General features: G+C 36.9%; 1 protein-coding gene across 2 annotated transcripts in view; it reads left to right on the top strand.

Annotated features, from left to right (window-relative positions):
* The window catches only part of AGMO (alkylglycerol monooxygenase), a 186,397-nt gene that overhangs the window by 102,844 nt on the left and 62,026 nt on the right, over window positions 1–21,527 (top strand). Inside the window, exons 11-13 of one of the 2 annotated variants that reach the window (XM_071735361.1) lie at window positions 4,332–4,414; window positions 5,526–5,631; window positions 6,449–6,527. In XM_071735361.1, the coding sequence (XP_071591462.1) occupies window positions 4,332–4,414; window positions 5,526–5,631; window positions 6,449–6,527 (268 nt within the window). The remainder of the gene's footprint in view (window positions 1–4,331; window positions 4,415–5,525; window positions 5,632–6,448; window positions 6,528–21,527) is intronic. The other variant, XM_071735362.1, reaches the window with a different exon arrangement.

Raw genomic sequence — 21,527 nt, 5'->3', positions numbered from 1 at the left:
AGGCTGCACCACTGTACTTGGATATGACAATATTTGAGTGAATCTAATGATAGTACCAGCTTACAATTGACAGTGATCTGCAAGTCATGCTTTGGAGTACTTCACATTCTTGTTCACAGATGGTGGTTAGAGGCTGAAGGATCTGAGGAGAGGCTGAATGAGCTGGGACTGTTCAGCCTGGAGGAGGTGGAGAAGGGACCTTAATGCTCTCTACAGCTACCTGAAAGGAGGCTGTGGTGAGGTGGGTGTTGGCATCTTCTCCCCAGTGGCTTCTGACAGGACAAGAGGCAATGGGTTCAATTTTTAAGATATTTGAATTTTTTCCTACTCTTATAGGAATGGGAATTAAATCTGTCTTAAAAAAAGAAGAAGAAGAAAAAAGAAGTTATAAGAAAAAACAACATAATAAAACATGAACCTAAAGTTTTTGCATTGGAGAACTGTTTTCATCATCCACTTAGATCTAACTCAGTGTAGGGATGAAATTTAGCCTCTAGACTTGCTGTCTAGCTAATGACAAGAAAAAGAATAATGCAGAAAGTGCTATTTCTCCACTGATTACAGAGAAAGCTTACGTTAATAACAGGTTTTAAGGCATTTTAGTAAAGGTACTTTAAGGCAAGTAGAATTAATCAGCATCTCAATTTTTTGAAACTAATAAGGAGACCCAAATGCCTTGGGTGTGGTGACTGGTTGTCTAGTTCTAGCCAGCTGAGGGCAGATGAGTGTGAAATCATGCAGACACCCTCACTTATTGAGAGCAGGTATTGATGTATCCTTTTGGATCAAGTCAAGTATTGATGGCAAATATTAGCATTTGTTCTCTCATGACCATTGCAGATTCATTTGTTTTCCACAGAGTGTTATTGTAGCCATACATTGCAATGTTGCAATGTAGCTATTACATGACCTGCTTGGAACTTGGATTTAATGTTCAATTCTTTTTCCTGCATCATGGGGATACAAAAGCTCATGTTCTTTTTCTCTGAGTAGTGCCCTACTATTATGGGAACATTTTTGAGGCAGTCTGTAGAAGCCAGTGCATTTCACTGGGAGCACAAAACAAAATCATACTCACCTGACCAGAAGGACTAAGTTTAAAAACAGGTGAAGTTCTCCAACTTTAAAGTGAGGACAATCTCTTAGGAGGAAAGTCTTGAATTTCAGTCCTTGTTCCCTGGCAAACTCCTTTATTTGACAAGTAACAATCATTAAAAAACATACCAGAGCATTTCTAAGAAATCTGTTGGTGAGTTCCCTTATGCCTGTGCCAAATCATGTTTTTCTTGCTCACTTCTTGAATTTTTGTATGACTCAGTTTCTACAGGAAGCTGAAGGGGGAGTTGAACTTGCTATGGCTAGATGAGCACTTGAAGAACTCTTAAGCTTTTTTTTTAAGCTTAAATAAAGTCTCTGCATGACTTTTATAAAAAGCTTCTGCCCCAAAATCTTGTAATTTTAAAACAAACTCCTTCATGTTAGCAATGGAAAATCTTTTAAACTTGGGATATCTGTGGGATTTTTGGATTCTAGAAACTGAAGTTTCCAGAAAATGAGCACACTCAGTATAATGTTTTATTGTCAAATTTTAAAGCTTATGTCTGGAATTTGCAAGTGTACTCCAAGTGATGCAAACCTTGATAACGGATCGTGAGCCTGTCAGCATTTTTTTCTTTCTTGACTTAAGCAAGAGTTTTAACATATGACTGCTGTACAGAGTTCCCTCCCAGGATTCAAATCTAGCTCAGTATCTTCTCTCTTGTAGTGGTGGAGTGAAGAAGTCCAGGATAAGAGCAGAAGAAAAATGTAAAGAATATACTTTCTCAAGGTCTACTTATAAGTAGATGATGGTGGTAATTGTCAGTCTGAGGTTTTGTCAGTTTATCATAAAGAGGGCTGGACCAGATTGCAAATGTAGCAGTTGAGTTTGATCCATCCTGGTATAAATTTGTGCAACAGAGTGGCTTGACAGGTGGCAGTTGTGAGAAGTGTGTTCTGGCTTGTGAACTGGGGAAGCTGCTGTTTAGCTCACTCAGTGCTGTGATTCTGGTTTCTTTGTTCCACAACTGTTTGTTAAGGATAGCTAAGTAGGTGCTTGTGATCCTTTAGTAAAACAACAGAAATCTACCCAGCCTGAGCTCTGGTTTGATGTGTTTTGCAAACATGGGCACTCTAAGTTCACACAGCTGTAAAAGTTGAGAGTATCCTCCTGTGGCCTCCCACACTCACAGATACTTACCTTAGATCTCTTCGAGGGTTTGAGGCCACCACTGAAGGAAGGTGGGCAAGCCACCAGGTGGGATTTATTGAAATTAGGGCAGACATATACAGAATTTTATTTTTCCAGTGCCTGCAATTTTGAAGTGCAAGATGTTGTTCATCAACCTGATTGCTTATTGAAGCCAGAAATGATTCCTATAACTCAGCAAGATCCACTCCTTTTGCTTTGTTTTGGTTTGTTGTTTGGTCCTTTTTTTGTTTTTTAAATAAAAAACCCAAAGGTTATTCAAAACTAATATTTGAAAGGAGTTTGGGTGGGGAACAAGAAAACTGATTAAATATTTGATTTTCAAAGGCAGCTGTGTGGAATACAAAAAATATTTAATAAATGAAAAGAAAAAAAATCAGACTTCACAATGAAAATATTTTCTGTGTTCCTGAGGTTTTTTTATATCATCTTGATGTAAATTTTAAGGGCATAAATCCTCGTGCTGCACTTCATCCAAATATGAACACACATATTAATGTTTAAAAGTGTTTTAAATCTGTTTGAAGTTAATGGTATGAGTTGAAGAGTTTTGTTTAATTCAGAACAAAGTGTCAAGTTGTCATGAAGAGACAACATTCATTTTTCTTCTTCTTAATTATGCTTGTGTTGTCATGTCATGTGAATTTTTATTTTCACCAATGTATTGCTTTTGGTATCCATTGGGGTTCATAGATGACTATAGTAAAGACTGAGTAACAAAAGAAAAAGAACAGGGCAGCTGGAATATTTATCTTGAAAAAAATATTTCCCTGTTGGGTAAAGTTGTAAGGGAATCAAGTAACTTGGGGAAAACACCTAGTGCAGAAGGGCATAGCTGAAACATTATTTTGGAAATATGGCATTCAAGAAACAAATACAATGGTGGTAACTCCACATAAGTGTTCTATCCAGAGCAGATTTTTTTTTTTTTTTTGTAAGATTTAAAGTAACAAATTACTTTAAAAGCATTGTGGTGGGTTGACCCTGGCTGGGCATCGGGCAGCAACCAAAAGCTGCTTTGCCAATCTCCTCCATAACTGGGCAGGAGAGAGAAAATATATTGGAAGGGCTCCTTGTTTGAGATAAGGATGGGGAGAGATCACTCAGCAATTATTGTCATGGGAAAAATAGGCTTGGCTTGGGGAAATCAGTTTAATTTATTTGTAATCAAATCAGAGGAAGATAATGATAAATAAAAGCAGATCTTAAGAACACCTTCCCCCACACACTCTCACCCCCCACCTTCCCCTTCTTCTTTCTGGGCTGAATTCACTCCCAAAATCTCTACCTCCTTCCCATGAGTGGCAGAGGGGATGGAGAATGGGGGTTGCAGTCAGTTCATCACATCTTGTCTCTACTGCCCTTTCCTCATCATTCTCTTCCGCTGCTCAAGTGTGGTATCCCTCCCACAGGACACAGTTCTTCATGGACTTCCCCACAAAGGACCTTCATGGGTCCTTCCCATGGGCTATAGTTCTACATGAACTGTTATGCTAGCAGACCTGCTTCAGCATAGGCTTCCCACAGGATCACAGCTTTCTTTGGATGCATCCACTTGCTCTGGCATTAGATCCTCTATGGGCTGCAGGTGAATATATCTGCTCCACAGTGAACCTCCATGGGCTACAGGGGCACAACCTGCATCTCCATGGTCTTCACCATGGGCTGCAGAAGAATCTCTGTTCTGGTACCTGGAGCACCTCCTACCCCTCCTCCTTCCCTGGTGTCTGCAGAGCTGTTGTTCTCACATATTCTCACTACCCTCTCTGGCTGCAATTGCTGTTGTGCAATTTTTTTCTCCTTCTTAAATATGTTTTCCCACAGTCACTGATGGCCTTGGTCTTGGCCAGCAGTTGTTCTGTCTTGGCAATGGATAGCATTGGCTCTGTTGGATGTAGGGGAAGCTTCTAGCAGCTTCTCACAGAAGCCATCTCTGTAGCCCCCTGCTACCAAAAACTTCCCATTCTAACCCAACATAAGCGGACACTAACAGCACTAAGTATGTTGCAGCTATTGTTTGGTTGAAAATTAATTTATCTTCAGTAAATTAGTCTAAATTAATTCTTTGTATCTTTTTTAACAGATGTTGTCACAGGGAACTATTCTCCTGAGAATTGGCTTTATCATTCTATCCCTGACCTCTTTCGGACTACTTATGGAGAACAGGCAAGTTTAAAAAAAACACTTTTTTCCTTTTTTCCCCTCATTATACATATCAGTATATGACAATCTCAAGTGTGTCAAAAATTATACTGGTATGGAAATACAGACACACTCAGACACATTGCTCTGTTGAGTAGAACATAATGCAGTAATAACAACACCCTAAATTCAGGACTGTTCCCATAGAAATTAGTGTCTGTATCTATATTGTCCCTTGCTTAAAAGTTTGGGGACAGGCTACTCATATCTCTCTTCATGCCTGCATTTGTTGGGTCCACATCTCTGGTTCTGGGACATTGCATGCCAGGGAGACCTACAGGCTGTCCCATGGCACTTCAACTTCAAACTACAATCACACATACCATGTCATTGCTGTGTAGCATGCCATAGGTGTCAGGTAGCCCAATGGTATGTGAGAAGCATATAGTGTACCTCAGACTGGACTCAAAATCATGTGAAGTATGTTGGTGGGGACTTGAGAGTAAATTTAGTCAGTATGGATTCGAGTCAAATAGGATCTGGAACACAACAACCCGGTGAGAGGTACACTATGGAAGGAGTCCATTTGGGCACTGCTACCCTAAAGAAGAGTAAATAGCAGATAAAGTTTCTTACAGATAAACTGCTCTGGTAGAACAGAAGCTTTCTTCAAGAGTGAGTTGCCAGTTCTGCTTTGTACCTGCTGTTAATTATGTTTTCAGAAAAGAAAACTTGTTTGCTTGCTTATTTCAGGTAAGGGAGAAATCTGCCAATATGCCAGTTACTAATAATATGAAATAGTGAAAATGTATAGAAATAGATTAAAAGATTCTGAACAACTCCTGTAGTATTTTTCTGAATTTTGTTGTAATCTTGTGATTGAAAAAATAGCCACATGTAGAACTAAATTTCTGTGAGCTCATATACAATTTTTGACTATGTGTATTCTCACCCTCAGCAAATTCAGTGTTACACGTCTATATGAGGTAGTTACTAAAATAACTTAACTATAAGGTTAAGAAAGATGACTTGATATAAATACAGGACATCAATGACTATTTCTATGTTCTGATTTTCACTGAAGTTAATAAAGAAGAAAAGATTGCATATTAATCTGAATTATTTCCATTTATAGACCCAAAGCAGGAATTTTGGAAGTCATCCGCTGCTTAGTCTTCGTAGGTCTGTACAAACTTGGCTACTTAAGGAGTCATTTTTCTTCCTTGGGCTATGCATATGAGGTAAAGTATTTATTATGAAAACTCTATGCTAGTGACCTTAGATTTTTAATCTTTTTAGAAAAAGGAGAGACACTAATCTTTTCTATTTTGCTTACTTATTTTTTCTACTATTTGAATAGAACGTTAATTTTTTTCTTATCTTTATTTCTCACTTTTTATGATCAAATTGTAATAAAATTATTTGGGTTTGCTACAGAGATATACTTAACACTGAAAAGCTGGGAAAGTGTAAACTTACCATTTCTTGCAAAAATACTGTGTAAGTGGCCATATTCCTAGAAGGGAGTAGCAGAGAGGTATTGATTAATTTGAACTCAGTTTTAATGGGATAAATCTAAAAATGCTTGGAAACCAGAGGAATCTTCAATATAAAACATTTTTTCTGTACTTACACTGTACCTCTGAAACAGACATTTATCCATTGACAAAGGTAAGATACCAGACAGAACTTTGGTCTTAAGTATGATTTCTTTTGTGTTCTAGGAACTTATTTGTATGCTGTTTGTGACATATGCTTTTTAATCTACTTTATTCACTACAGTTGGTATTTCATAATAACTCTTTCAATATTATCTGAATTAAATAACACCGAATCATTAATATGATCCTGATATGAATAACATTCCCAAGCTCCATAGTGCTGGTTACCAACAAAGGTAGTTATCAGCAAGGTTATGAACAGTTTGTTAGGCTAGAAGAACTGTTATCAGAAAATTCCTTTCTGGAAAACAGTAGGGAATAACACTTGAACTGAGATTTAAATGGTTCCTTGGACATGACACATCTGCAAAATTTATAGCAGCTTTCTTAATTTAAGGTTTCTCCTAGTGGTGCTGAGTTTCTTGTTTTGCTGAGAGATCAAGTAATGGGAGAATGGAAAAATAACTTATGCTACTGTGAGTCTTTTTTTTTTCCTTTTTTTTTTTTTTTTCTTTTTTGTCTTTACATGTGATAGGAAATGATATTTATTGTACAACTTCTAAAGCTGGATAAATGCCACTGATCAAGAATGGTTTTAATTTTTTTCCCATATTGTTACATTGTCAAAGTTTTGGAGTATAAATGAAACAGTTACTGAATTCTTTAGATAAGAGTCTGCCAGAACTCAGCAGATATTTTAAGGATTTTACTTGTTTACATACCTTTTGGAATTTTTTTTTTTTCTCGGAGTAGCCTATTAAAGTAGATAGTCTTGAAGCAAAGAATTCAAAACTTTGGTGTTTATAGCCCTTCAGATGCAGTTCTCAAACTTGAATTATTCTAACTGAATGTGGGGAGAATTATATGTCAAAATATACACTCTCAATTTAAAACAAAATATTTGTGTGCTTGCCTTGCTGAAGTGAATGTGTGCATATGTAAAAGTGTCTCTTAGTAAGTAACGAATAAAAGTGAAATTACCAGAATGCTATTTTTGTTACTTGTAGGGAACTACACATCTTCCTATTCCACTATGAAGGAGAGAATAAAAAGTAGTGGTTCTTACTCTGTTCTTTACATCTATTTGTTATTAAAATTTTAACAACGTTGCCACCAGAGGTTCTTCTCTCTGTACTTTCCTAACTTCTGTCAAGTGTTTTTCATTTTATTCTTTATATTATACTTCTCTGTTACTTTTTCTTTTAGTCCCTGGTTTGGCCGTTTTAAACAAGACACAGGAATAATTTTCTCGTGGTTTGTTTTTTTTTAAATACTGAAAAAATAGATGTCTTCCAAGTTGTTTGCCTTCTGTGAAATTAGGTCTAAAATGTGTTGTAGAAGATTTTTAAGTTCCATTCAAAATTCAAACAGGTTATCACTCCACAATATTGTAGTGCAGATAATTTGAGTACCTTATGAGACCCATAAACAAAGACTTATCTCATTAGCAATTTTTAAAATTTCTGCTACATATGTCCTTGTAGTTTTGTGCTTGCTTTTCAACTTCCTTTGCTCTGTTTCTCTTTCAAATCCACTTACAGTTTTTAGAGCTGTAAATTAAATAATTTAATAAATCTTTTTGTTTGCCTCAGATGCATATTCCATCTTTGACAGATACATAGATCTGACTTTGACCTTTTTAATGTTATATTTTAATCTCTCATAACCTGTACAATACTTAAATCATGTCCTCCTTACATCATCATTCTTATATGTTACCAATAAAAACAATGCTTTAGTAATCCAATATTCATGAGCAGTTGGAATCAATGCATGACATTCTGTAAAACAATTTCTGCTGTTTTTTTCTGTCTATAAATTATGCCTTTCAGGGCACATACTTTAAGATGAAGAAAAATAAAGGCCTGATGCCACTACTCAGTGTGTTTAGAAATAAAAAATCAGTTCTGTCACAACATTCTTAAATCAATGGTGCACACTGTAGCAGATAAGTGCAAGACTGATTTGGCCATACAGCATGTTGAATTGTTAATGGAAAAGTAATTGATCCATCTATATGTGTTGGGGGTTATTCTGTGACTATGTTTCATATGTTCGTATTAATATTCTAGATCCAGTAGATAAGATTCTAGAAGAAAATACCCTTTAAGTATTATTTGCAGGGTACTCTAGCTAGTAGAAAAAGGTGAGTTAAAGTGCAAATGATTGCATTTGGCTCACAGAAAGACTTAACTGTTATCAGAACTGTTGCATGGGATGAGGGCCTTCTGCATGGAAACTAGAAGGAAAATAGAAACATGAGAGAAAATTAAGGGAGCAGTGAGAAAAGAGAAGAGCAGAGGAAGCAAGGAAGGAGCTGTTCCCACTTTGCTATTTAATTATCTCAGGTGGGTGTGAAAAAAGCAGCTAACTATTGCAATTTCAGCAGCAGGAGCATTTCTGCCCTCTGGCTCCAGCCTCTTGCCCTCACTGCCCAGCTAATTGAGGTGGCCAGCTGGTCTGAGTAATTCAGCCAAAGATTTTTCTTCAGATAAGTGAGTCAGTGCAAATTGCTGTGGGGGAAAAAAGTTTTCTTGTGTTGAAGCCCAGGGAAGGTAGAAGTAAAATGAAGCTGTGTAAGAAAGGATTTTTGCTGAAGCTGACTGTGTTAACTGTGTCTACACTCTAGTAAGTACAACATTGGATCTGTCAATACTTTGAAGAAGTGTGTTAGTGGTCTTGGTTTCATATGAAAATGATGTTATTGTTTTGGTTATTTAAAGGTATTGTTCTCCCTGCTATTGCATTTGAAGTTCTTCCAAGACATAGGGAATCTCTCCTGGTGTCCTTTCCTTCAAACAAGGCAATAATTTGAAGTTGCTGTGGTTAGAACAGTGACCTGTTTTTTTTCTTACAGTAAGTGGAGCAATACATGTTTCTCAGCATGCATTTTCTGTTCCTTGTTCTGTATGTATTTCATAGGGATGGTTAGGTGATAAAAAGGGATATTTTTAGGATTTTTTTTAGTTGTTTGGGTTGGGTATTTTTTTTTTAAAGAACAAAAGGTTGTGATGCTTGAGGAAATTTTCAGACCCTAAGAAAACTGTTTCTTGGGAAGAGGTCTATGAAAACCTTGATGACAGAGGCAGTGATACTATATTTGACTGGTTATAGAGAGTACATTGAGGAGCTAATGTGTTTCTGCTTGAGGATTTGTGCAGCCAAATCCTGTACTAGTTAGTTTTCTTTAGGCTGATTACTTCATGCTTGTGTAATGTGATGATCTTGTGTATTATTAAAGCCAAATCATTTTCTGTCAGGCTGGGCTTGGAGTCTCCTAACCACCTGGAGGTAGCAGGAAACATTGCTTGTATGTTCAGTTATGTGACAGTTCAGCAGGCACGATATGTAAAAATAAATCTGTGATGATGGTGCACCTCTTCAAAGTGTTTCCATCCAACTGCTCTGGTTTGGCATCATCCAGCATATTCCATGAGCTGACTTTGGTCAAGCACTGGCTGTTACTTGACAGTAGTACTAATGAGGAGCAAGTAGAAATGAGAGCCACTGACATGTTGTTGGAACTCTCATCTTAAATATTTTCACCAGTGCTCATAATGGCTGCAACTCGGTATTGAGAAAGCATCTTAGTTTAAGAGTCTAGGAGTGAGGAAGCTGGAGGAGGAGATACAGATGTCTGTCTTGATGTGCTTATTTATCTTGTACTTTTGTTTCTGCTGAGGCATTGTATCCGAAAGCAACTCTCTTCACCCAGACTCTCCTGGGCTGCCTGGCTATGAAAGCAATGGCAGACGTATTAATTTACAAGTAGGAAGGACAAAAACCTACGACAATTTTCATTGGCAAAAAGAGAGAAAAAGAGACGTTGTATACACATGTGGTATTTTAAATAAAGGACTTGTTTTCTTTTCTGTTTTACATGGTCATATGGTGTATTGAAAATATAACCAGTTTTGGAAAATGTATAAAATGTGCTGCAGGGTGTAAACTCACCCCTTTATTAATGAAGACAGAGATTAACTTTGTTGTGATCAAATTGTTTGTTTAATCCTCCAGAGCATCTAAATTTAGTAGATCCTGTTCTAAACACTTTTGGAGACAGTATTCTGTACCAACTGGACTGCTTCCCTGATCTTTGATGCAATTCTGGTATTTCTTACGAGTGCGTCAGCTTCTGTGTCTGGCTAGAATATATAATATCTCTTTATTAAAGAACTGATTTGCCCTGTATTCTGTGTTCCACAGCAGTCCCTCTTAATGTGATATATTACCACACTACTTATTTCTCCTTTCATCATACAAAGACTTGCTGTTACCTCACTTGTTTCTTAGTGTAATTTACCAGTGTTGGAATACTGACTTACGAGTACTGACTTAAAACAAACATTTACTCATAAGAACTTATTTCCACATCAACGATAGTTTTATGCTCTGTAGCATTTCTCCTTCGTCCCTCATTATGGTCATCTGTGCCACATTTCAAAGAGCAGCATATCCCATATTTGGTTTCCATTAAGGTGAAAGCTCCATACCCTCTGCTATGATTTATGACCTCAGCATTTATGCCGTTTCTGTGCCCTAACTAGATTGGCTGGTGTATTTGAAATGTATTTTAGAAATAAAGCTGAGGGGGGAAGGAAACTCCACTGCCTTATGATAAAAAGCCTTGTCAACGCACATGGAATTAAACAAACACAAGTTGTAATCTGTGTTTTCTATGTTAGCTTCATTCAGAAAAGTCTGCTATACCATGCAGTGTAGCCCAGGGACTGGACTTTTAATATTCTTGACAACTGCCCTAGAGGGAATAATGTCCCTTAGAAAAAGTCACAGTAAAATCTGGCAGTAGATTAAGTTAGTTTCCACTTAGGTGTGACAGCAGAGTCATTACTGATTTCAGACTTAGCCAGTTTGAGAGCCGGCTTCACCACCATTGACTAAAGACTATGATGTATAGTTCCAGATGCTCTGGCCAATTGACCGTAAAATTGCTCCGCATTTCTGGCAGAGCAGCCAAGCTGGAACTTTTAAAATCTCCACTCCTGGAGCTCAACACCCTCCCCCCTCTGCTTAAAAGCTGCTCATTATTCTTCTTCTGCCCGCTGATCTTAGCAAAAGAAAAACTTCTGGAATCAATTAGAAGTGTCTGCACTTGATGAGATTTGCACGTGAGCTCGGAATTGCGAGGCTTTGATAGTGTCAGCCAACAGCTGCAGTTTCAGGTGGTAAAGGGGGGGGGAGGAATTTTCCAGGGTTTATTTACAATCATAAAATAAAACAAAAATCAAGACAAGTTGGGAACCATCTAATGTGTCATTAAAATGAAGCCTGCGTTGGGTTATATTTTTACTTATTCTGAAAAAAAAAAAAAAAAATTAAACTGGTGGTTTATTATCAGGATCTTTTCAATTATGTTACAATTATTAAGCTGTAGGGAGGGGTTGTAATAAAAGGCAAGCTGTGATCTACTTGCTGTACTTTTAACTATGAAAGAGGTATCTGCTATTACTTTTGTCACTTTAACTGCTTTACAAGACAAGCAGGTAGTCATACTTAATGGGAATCAGGAGCATGCAGTGAAAGATGAAGCAAAGGTGGTATGCTGAAGGCAGAAAACATATATTCACATGTATTATTTGAGATTTTGTTTTTTGTTCCATCAACACTCACACTGATGGTTGTAATGTTTATTTCATGATTCTTCTTAGCCCAAAGTAGTTAGGAATTGGCTTCCATGCAGTGTTTGCATTTTAAAGATAACAGCCATGAAAAATGAAGTTATTAATGTTCAGTTATACATCTGAAGATGTCTTTGTAGCAGTGAAACTGGACCATTTCACACACATTGTTACTAATTTGCATTGCAGGCTGGTTCATAAGTCAAAGCATAATTTTTCTAAAAGCCAGTAGTGCTACCAACCTCATCAAACTGCATTCTTTTCTACTTCATAACAACACATAGATAATAATAGAAGTCTCCATACCAGTGATTTGCTAATATTAATCCCTGGTAACAACTGAGATACTCTGCATGAGTAGATGTTTCTGTCTGCATTATTGCAGTTCCAGTTCTTGAGTACTTATTGCTGTTTTGTTTTGTTCTTTTTTGTTAATACACAAATTAATATATTTGTTTCATACCCAGATTTCTTCTGCAGAGACAGTACTGCTAGGAAAGGTAAATGGTAGAGTAATTTTTTTTTTTTTCTCCCTTTAAAGTGCTTTTAAAAAGTACTTCCAGTGAAGGTGGGCTTAGAGAATGCCTTGTTTGCAGTATTAGTCATCTGAGTAAGCACAGAGGCACTTCTGCATCACAACAGAAGCAGTGTTAGTGTGTGCTAGAGTGAGAGACAGGCATACAGGTAGACCCTGTGCCATTTGGATTTTGTAGGGGAGGTAGTCAGAGCAGATATACATTTCCTATGCTTGATGGACCCTGTGCTCACTGATGAGCTCACACTATTAATACATTTTATGTTCAAAGTTGATTTAAAAGTGAAGCATAAAGCATATTGCAAGCTCCAAGAGACAAGGGCAATGGTAAGATGAGTGATGGCTGTGTCCTGAGTAAAAGACACTATCTTCTTTGCTGAGGTTTCCTGTCTACTCACATGGTGTGACGAGTAGCAGATGATACCTTCTGCATCCATTGGAGTGTGTCCTAAGCATATTGAGCTCATCTGTGGATATGGGTTTATTAGGACAACCTGATGTGCAAAATTAGTTGACTTTTTTTTCCAAAATCATGCTGTCTTCCTCCAAAACTATTGCAACTGGCAAGTGGGAATCTTAAAGAGAGGAGAGCTGTACCCATATTCTCAAGACCATGAAGGCAGATGGCTTAGTTTGAATTTTATCCTCAACATGACAGGAAGAGGGATTGAATTAGCTTTTAGGAGATGACAGCTTTAATTAAGCTAGCTATTTCTGATGTGAAATAAATCTGTGTTTGGCAGATAAAAGATGACCACAAAGAACCAACCTAGTACTTAAAGCATTTTTTTATATTTTTGTCTTGCAAGATTTAAAGAGAGAAAACTCAAATGTAAAAAAGTCATGCAGTCATGGGTTACCCAATTTATACAGCCTCTAAAGAAGGTGTAGGTACTTCTTCCCATAAGATGTAGGTACTTCTTCCCATAAATGTTCCTTCCCACTTCTGTAACAGTGAGCAGAACATAGCAGCTGTGAAAGCTTAAAAACTTAGCATTTCTGAAATAGAACAGCTGTGTAAGACCTACAGAATTGGGCTGTACCATAGACTGTTGGAAAGCCAAATCAGTACCAAATCATTACCAGTTTTCAGAAAGCAGATATTAACTCAATATATTCTAAAATACAGTTAATCAAAATTGATGATTGAAAAAACAAAAAACCAAAACCCCATCACTTTTGCAATCTTTTTTTCAGAAGCGTCTTAGGAACAACAAAGAAAGAAAAGCACAGTAAAAGTCAAGATTCTCTTTTTCTAGTAGCAGCACCTGAAATAACCACAGGGGCAGAAAAATAGTTCATGACACCTGGACAATTGCATGCTAAATTCTAACCAGCCAATACCTCTTGTTCAAAGTGAGCAATAGATCAATAAGATAAAATCAAGCCATTATCTGTGCTATGTTTTGTTTTGGTTTTTTTGCTTGTTTGTTTGTTTGATTGGGGTTTTTGGTTTTGTTTTGGGGGGGGTTTTGTTTGGTTTTTTTTTTTAGCTGCTGTGTTATATCAGTCCTTTGTACAGATTCTGTTTTCTGTGATATTTAGAGACAGGGAATATAGGAAAAGCAGCAATGCTTTATTTATTTTTGTATTTGGATATTACACAAAGCAAAGAGAATGTTTTAAAATTTCCTTTTCCTGCCAATGCCAAATAAAAATTGGCTGATGAAAGAAGATTAACAAATGCTATCTTTAACAACTGATTCTCAAATGCAGAACACAGAAAATACTTTGTATATTTAAAAGTTAGAAATAGATGTTATGGGGGTAAAATATATAAAAAGCTCTAGTTATCACTTGAAACTAAGGCAAAATAATGTAGCAACCCCCTATGGAGTCAGGGAGTGATCACATCTGTCTTGACAGAATTAGTTTGGTTTATCCATGTGAAGCCCTTGAAATGTCTGCCATAGGTTGTTTATTTTGCTAATTGGACGCTCATACACAGCTGAAATTGCCTGGGCATAGTTTGAACATTTTAGATGTTATGAATTAAAGGATGATGAATTTTATTCTTAGCTGTTACTTAAATTGGTTGGGTATCTTTACATGGCTATAAATCTCTAGAAATATTTATTTCTTTTCTTATTGGCTTTATGCAAGTTGACTACGAAGAGCAGACAGATAGGAAACAGAAGTGGGGGTTAAGCAGGATGTGCAGAAACAGAATCTGCCCATTAATTGCATTGTTTTATCTCCATGTCTCCATACCTATCTGATTTTCATTTATCTGTGAACTGTCTAATTAGACTATAAAATCTTAGGGCATACACCACCCTTTGCCTGTACATAAAGGGTCTACCTCCCTTCTTTGCATTGTGTAAGCAGTCAATAGAGCTGCCATCACCCTAGTTAAATTCCTAGTACTTTCTTATTCCTGACCTCAAGCCATTCAACAGTTGCCTTGTTTAGAAAACAAAGGCATTTAATACACTTATATACTTTTCTTTTTTTTTTAAGTTTTCTGTTGTCTTCTGCTGAGAAAGTTCTAGCACAGTATGAGATATGTTCTGAAGTCTAATGCTAATAATAACTTGGTCTGTCTTTGCTTTTAATGAAAGTGATGACCTAAACAAAGTCAATTCCAAATGTAACCTCCATACCACATGTATGGATGGCAGTTGGCACCTGCCTTATTAAAACACAGCCCCGGATCACAAAATGTGTAAAAAGCAGGAATTCAACTGTAAATTGGACAAAAAAATTTGTTACTAAGATAACAACTGAAAAGAGTTTCATAAATTTTAAGCAGTGGGATGTAATTGGCTAGATTTTGCCATGCCATATAGAGGTCTAAAATGTGCAGTTGGCTGACAAAAAAGGATAGTCTCTTATATTTTTTTTATTTTTAAAAACCAGAAAAACAATAAAAAAAAACCCATTGAAAAATATTACACTTTTCTAAATAAAAGGGTCCCATTTTCAATTTTTATCTTTTCCTTTCTCCCTCCCCCTTTTCCTTCTCCTTTGCTCTATTACTATTTTTTATTTCTTTTTATATATGAAAAAGAAAATTAAAATTAAGTGGACAGGAATAATATGAGGACTTGCACAGAGAAAATAACAAATACAGTTTTGCAACCTTAATTTTTTATAAATTTGTACCATATTGATTTTTTTTTTCTGTTATGTAATTGAAATATTTATCACCATCCACGTTTTACTGATTTCTTTCAAATTTCTACAAAAAGTTGCAGTCTGCTAGAGGAATTGAATCTGCTCCTTCCAGTGATGTAAAACTGACAGCTCCACTCCTGGCTAGTGGAGATTGAAGGAAGGGAAAAACAGGACCTTTAGTGGATCCAGGTTTATTCTTTTGGCTTTGTAAACTCTCTGCCTTTCAGAACGTATTAGCATCAAATAAAAATCAAAAGCATCAGATTGCGAAACTAACAAAAATAATAGCTGTGAAAGCAGCATGCAACCAAAACTGGTCCATTTTTCCTGGACAGTCCACATAAAATCTGCCCAACCAACTGATTTACATTCTCTGCTGTTTTATTTTGATCTTTGTGTAGATCAAATTCCACGGTCTTCATGATTTTAATTTGTGTTGTAATATGCAGTAATCTGTACTGCTAAACTCTACACAAAAGCATATTTCAACTGTAAAATCTGCATATGTTAGGCTGTGCATATTTGGGCATATATGCCAGTAACTTTGGAGATGCCAAAAGAGATTCTGATTTTCAGAACTGCTCATGTATGGACAAATGTTTGCCTCTTGGCTTAGACAGGCACTATAGAGTGGAAATCATCTTTGGAAAATTGTGGCTGAAAGGGAGCTATGTTGCTAGCTTAATTTCTAAGAAAGTGAACCTCTATTTAATACCTTTCAAAAGACATAAAAGTAGGGCTTCTGCTGAATGTCTAGCAGTGTGAAGAAAAACTCAGCTAAGACAGATCCCATTTTTGCCTTTAGTCCATAGTTCAATTTTCTCTTAGAGAAAGACTTGGAAATTGGTGACTGTAGAGTATTATCAAATGCAGCACTGTTCTTGTTGAAGGAAGTATGAATGTGCAAGTTACTAGCCAGGTTAAAAGTGGGGTGGAAGGAAAAGGCAAGGGATGGGTGGAAGGCAGACACGATAGACCCTCTCTAGTCCATGCATGGCACAGCTTGGCCCAGTACAAGCTGTAAAGATCTGGGAGAGAATTAGGGTCAGGATGGAAAGTGGAGAGGATCTTTACATTCTCCCAGACTCCCATTTATTACTTTCTTTGTGGAACTGAATGATAAAAAGTTGCTTCTGTGATCTGAGCTCTGCATACTCTAAAGTTCCAACTTTGCAGGGAGAGTGGGAAATGAGAGGAGAACCTTGGATTTATCCAACATTATCTTCATATCTTATATTACATCCTTCCAGCCAGCTGCCCTGATTTTTAAAGTATTTAGTCATGTCCTTGCAGATAGATTATCTCTTAGTAGTTTGAGGACAAGGTCAAGGAACCATGAGCTGATATACTATCGGCACGTGCTAATCTTATTTCCCCAGTGCTCATGAGTTTCTGAACCAGTGATTTAAGTCTAAATGTGATGGATTGTTGTTTTGTCCCTCGCTGCAGAGTAGGCATTGCTGTCGTTCATATTCATTAGCTGAAGTATTCTCCCTTAAAATTTGGATGAAGTCATCAAAGCCTCAGGTTCAACTAATGTACTAATGCCAGGTAAGAAAGCTCTATGCCTTTTCTCCACCATCATTTCCCTATTATAGTTAATGCAGTCCATCTTACTGAAACCAAAAAGGTATTGCCAGTACACCTCTTAAATTATTCTCAAGCTGCCAGCTGTGCCATTGGACTTTGATCCTTTCTTTCATGGTAATTGTCATGCTGAAATGTAAAACTAAAATATGTCCTGCACCAAGTGCAACCTTTTCATACTTTTAAAGGATATTCATCTTCATGAGTTTTCTGCAGATTGTATGTGCTATTAATGGTCTTCTCTATGTGCTATTGCTGCCATCAAGTGTAATTATATAATTATGCATGTGTAACTATTCAGGTACAGTAATTTTTAAGGAATGCCAACTCTCTGGAACTCCTTCTTATCCAGCATTTTCATACTGCTTAGCTTAAAAATAACACTTAACATTACATGAAACACCTCATTGTTTTATTGTAATGGGACCTAAAAATTGAAAAATTCTGGTTGAATATGCACTTTGAAGTCTGTTGCTGAGCAAAATAGATTGCCTTGTTATTAGATGAAATTTGGTAGCTTAGCAACTTGCTTTGCTGTTTTGTTTTGCTCTTCTCTGTTAAGATAATTGAGAGAAACTGTGTAGTAATTGAGGTAAATAAATCCCTTCATTAATGCAAATAGTGATATTCACCCTAGAAGTGTTATTACATACTTGGAAAAACAGCTGTAAAATATTCTTCTGGGCAATCTGGTTTCAAAAACATTTTCCAAATGTGAAAATTGATATTTCTGATTCAAAATAATTAGAAGGGAAAATAATTCTAACTGGTTTATGTAGTCCTTTAGGGACCTCTTTGTTAACACCTGGTATTTTTTGAACTTTGCAGTATTAGGGGGGTCCTGAAGCACCTTGCTGTCCATTCACTCTGCCAATGAATATTTTAATGCACTAAGGAGAGGCTGGACCGCAGGTAGCAAAATACTTCATCATAACAATTACTTTTTGCAGTGGGCTGCTTATGAGTAAATATTTATCATTAACTCTCAAGTCAAACTAGTTAGCATTCAGGTATTCTAAGAGATTGAAGGTACTTTCAAGTTCCAGAACAAAATGATAGTCCTGTTCCTGGGCACATACAGTGTAAACATGAGATAAAAGGCAGCAGATGAATGGGGACAAGCATTGAGATCATCGGAGGAGAAATCACAAGGTATTTCTATGAAAACTGAGGATACTGGTAATGGGATGTAACAGAATGAGTTCAGTGAACAGAGAGTTATGCTGAAAAGATGCTTACAATAGTGAAAATTAGCTTACTTTTTAAAAGGAGTCAAAGAAAATGATGAACAGAGGAATGACAAAGGGGTAGTCGAAGACATTTATTTCAGTAGCATTGTGGGTGGATGTCAGTCAGGTATAAAGGTTTTGGCAGAGACAGTTTCTATAGCAAAGATATGAGAAGAAAGGGGTCTGGATGAGAATCCTAGATGCATGAATAAGACTAATTATCTTGGTTATCTTGCTAAGAAACAATTTGCATATGTGAGTATTGGAATATCTCGGGAGAGACGGGAAACAATAATGGTATGTAGAATTATAGGGAAAGAAGGAGGCAAAATTTAGTTGGAAACAGAGGAGAGAAATAATTTAAACTAGATTTAACCTAAGCTGAAAATTAGACAGTTTATAACCATTGCCCCTGGTCCTGTTGTTAGTCACCCCTGAGAAAAGGTTGACTCCGTCCTCCAGGCACTTGTCCCTTATGTATTTATAAAAATTGATGAGGTCACCTCTCAGTCTCCTCTTCTCCAAGCTGAAGAGCCCCAGCTCCCTCAGCCTTTCCTCATCAGGGAAATGTTCCACTTCCTTCATCATCTTGGTCGCTCCGTGCTGGACTCTCTCAAGCACTTCCCTGTCCTTCTGGAACTGAGGGACCCAGAACTGGACACAATATTCTGCTCTCTACCAGGGCAGAGTAGAGGGGGAGGAGAACCTGTCTCAACCTAGTTGCCACCCCACTTCTAATGCACCCCAGGATGCCATTGGCCTTCTTGGCCACAAGGGCACATTGCTGGCTCATGGTCATCCTTCCATCCACCAGCACCCTCAGGTCCCTTTCACCTATGCTGCTCTCCAACAGCTCAGTCCCCAGTTTATACTGATACCTGGGGCTGTTCTGTCCCAGATGTAACACTTAAATGTCCAACTATACAGCATAAATCTATTAATCCTTGCTAAGTTCATGATGGTGAGACATCCTGCGTTTGTGGTTTGGTTGGGTTTTTTTTTCTTTGTTGGTGGTTTTTTTTTTTGGGTTTTTTTGGTTTTTTTTGCTTGCTTGCTTTTTGTTTGTTTTTTGGTGGGTTTTTTTTTTGTTTGGTTGGTTTGCTTTGGTTTTTGTTTGTTTTTCAGGAAATCATAATGAAATTTTCTAGCAACTGGGATCAAATATGTTCCCTTATCTTGCTGCATCAGGGTGTTCTAATACTGCAACCAGACTTTACTGTTGTCAGACAGAGTTGACTGAAGATTTATCCGTGCTATAGCAATTATTCAGCCACTGATGTCTTCTGCAAAAGTAGGAATAAATTTAAGTCGTGTTGAGAATGCAAAAAACAATCCTTGTGTTGAATCAGCACCTAGAAAAATTAGAAATCATGTGAAAATACAGAGTTAAATCTTTGCCACTCCCTGACCCAGCTGGTGCAGGCAAGAATGTGTAGATACCTGCCCTTAATCTGGGCAAAACTACTTTTATTGGCTCTCTTCCTATAAAAAAGAAACTCTAAAATAAATCTTAGTATTTACAAACATTTCCAGGAAGACCAAACACCGTAGAGAATCTGAACTAATATATAAGCAACAATAAAGAAAGATTTCAGGAGAGAGCTTAAAATAACTGAAGTGTTAGTGAGACACAAAGACTTTATGATGGGAAGAGGTGAGGAAGAATAAACTGATGAACTTCTGTGAAAGGATGTAATAGAAGAAAGGAAGGAGTAGCGAAAGCAACTTGATTTGTCAGATAAATGGAAAAAAAAATTATTAAATGGTTTTTAAGAATGAAAAGTTAATAGTTATTAACTGGACTGTTCTCATGTAGTTCTAATTGGTGAAAATAGTGATAAAATTGAAGTGAAAAATAAATACAACAGCTGTTTGAGAAGTTCCCTAACAGCAAGTTTGGTGCAATTTTCAAAAAGTCAGTAGCATTCTGAAGTGGTAAAATCTGAATGTGTTGGCTTTTTCTAAGCACGAGAGAATGAAGATACAAAGGCAAGTATTTACAATGAAGTTGTACACACATCTTTCTCAACTGTTGTTTTTTTTTTTTACCAGCTGTAACCCAGTACATGATTCAGGCCTATTCTGGAGGATCTGCTATGCCTGAGGGAATGGCTCTTAGGTTTCACTATGAGAAATATAGAGTTAGTATTATTTTTTGCATTAGTTTAAAATGTGCGTACATTTTCAGAAGTAGAAGACATTATACATTGACTTTCATTTAAACAGATTATAGAAACCAGCTGAAATGATTAGCTGCTTTAAAAGCTGCACAGAAGGTAAAGACTTAGATGATTACAACATCCACTGTGGAATCCTGTGTGTGATATTACTATTTAAAATAGCCATAGTACGAACTTTGTGTGTCAGTGAAAAACGTAACTTGGAAATGTTTGCATCTGACAGTGGTCTATTTTAAGTAAAAGAAGAATATTGTTTAGGTGCTAGTGAGAAGTGTGAATATTGTGATTGGCTACTGTACAAAAACTTGCAGACAGGTAATATGTGGAAAGCAAATGAATTGCTACTGTGTGAGCTTAAAACTGTAGATGCAAAAGCTAAAATAATATTTACCTATACATGGTATAATGAATCTTTATTGGCAGCTGGTATTCACAGACTATTTGAAAGGTGGTATTGGCCAGACACAAGTTATTTGGCAGAGAGCTCGCCCAGTATATATTTGCAGAGCCTGTCTGCATAAGGATGCTGGCAGGTTTACCCTGATTTCTATTCCAGGTGACAAATTTCTATCCAAGCATATGAGTGATCAAATATTTTCCACTGGAATCTGGGCACTGTAAAATTTCTGAAGCTGAGTAGAAAAATTGCAGGATTTGCTTAAACTATTATAGCCCCTGCATACCAGCGTGACAGCAAAATATTTCCACTTGGAAAACATCAGGGTGAACTGGGCTGCATTGAACTAAGCATTTTTCTGGAAGACTGATGCTATTTTGTTGCCACTTGTCAATGGTATCATCTCTTTCTTAACCTAGATGTGATGACCACAGTCTTCAGTTAATTTATGTGTGAAAACCAAACAACATCAAGGGAAAGTAGTGGTGCACTAACTGTACCAAAGCAGAGAATTCTGTCCAGACCAGATGAAAGCTATACCATAACCACATTAGCTTATTTTTTTTCCAATGCAAAGCCAATTAAGAAATAGAACAGTTTCCATTAGTTTATTTGTCTTTCCTGGAGCAATTACAATTGCTAAACTTTCCTAAACTATACAAATGTGGAGTCTCCCCTTTGTGACAGGTTGTTTAAATTTATAACCAAAGCTAGCATTTCCATCTCCAATAAAAGCCAAACAGTCATTTAATTATAGCCTGTGACATTTCTGACTAAAATAGAGCCAGCAGA

This window comes from Heliangelus exortis, chromosome 2 (genome assembly GCF_036169615.1).
Source record: "Heliangelus exortis chromosome 2, bHelExo1.hap1, whole genome shotgun sequence".
NCBI classification, from domain to species: Eukaryota; Metazoa; Chordata; class Aves; order Apodiformes; family Trochilidae; genus Heliangelus; species Heliangelus exortis.
Note: the sequence above shows the minus strand (reverse complement) of the source record. Positions and strands in the feature narration are given on the sequence as shown.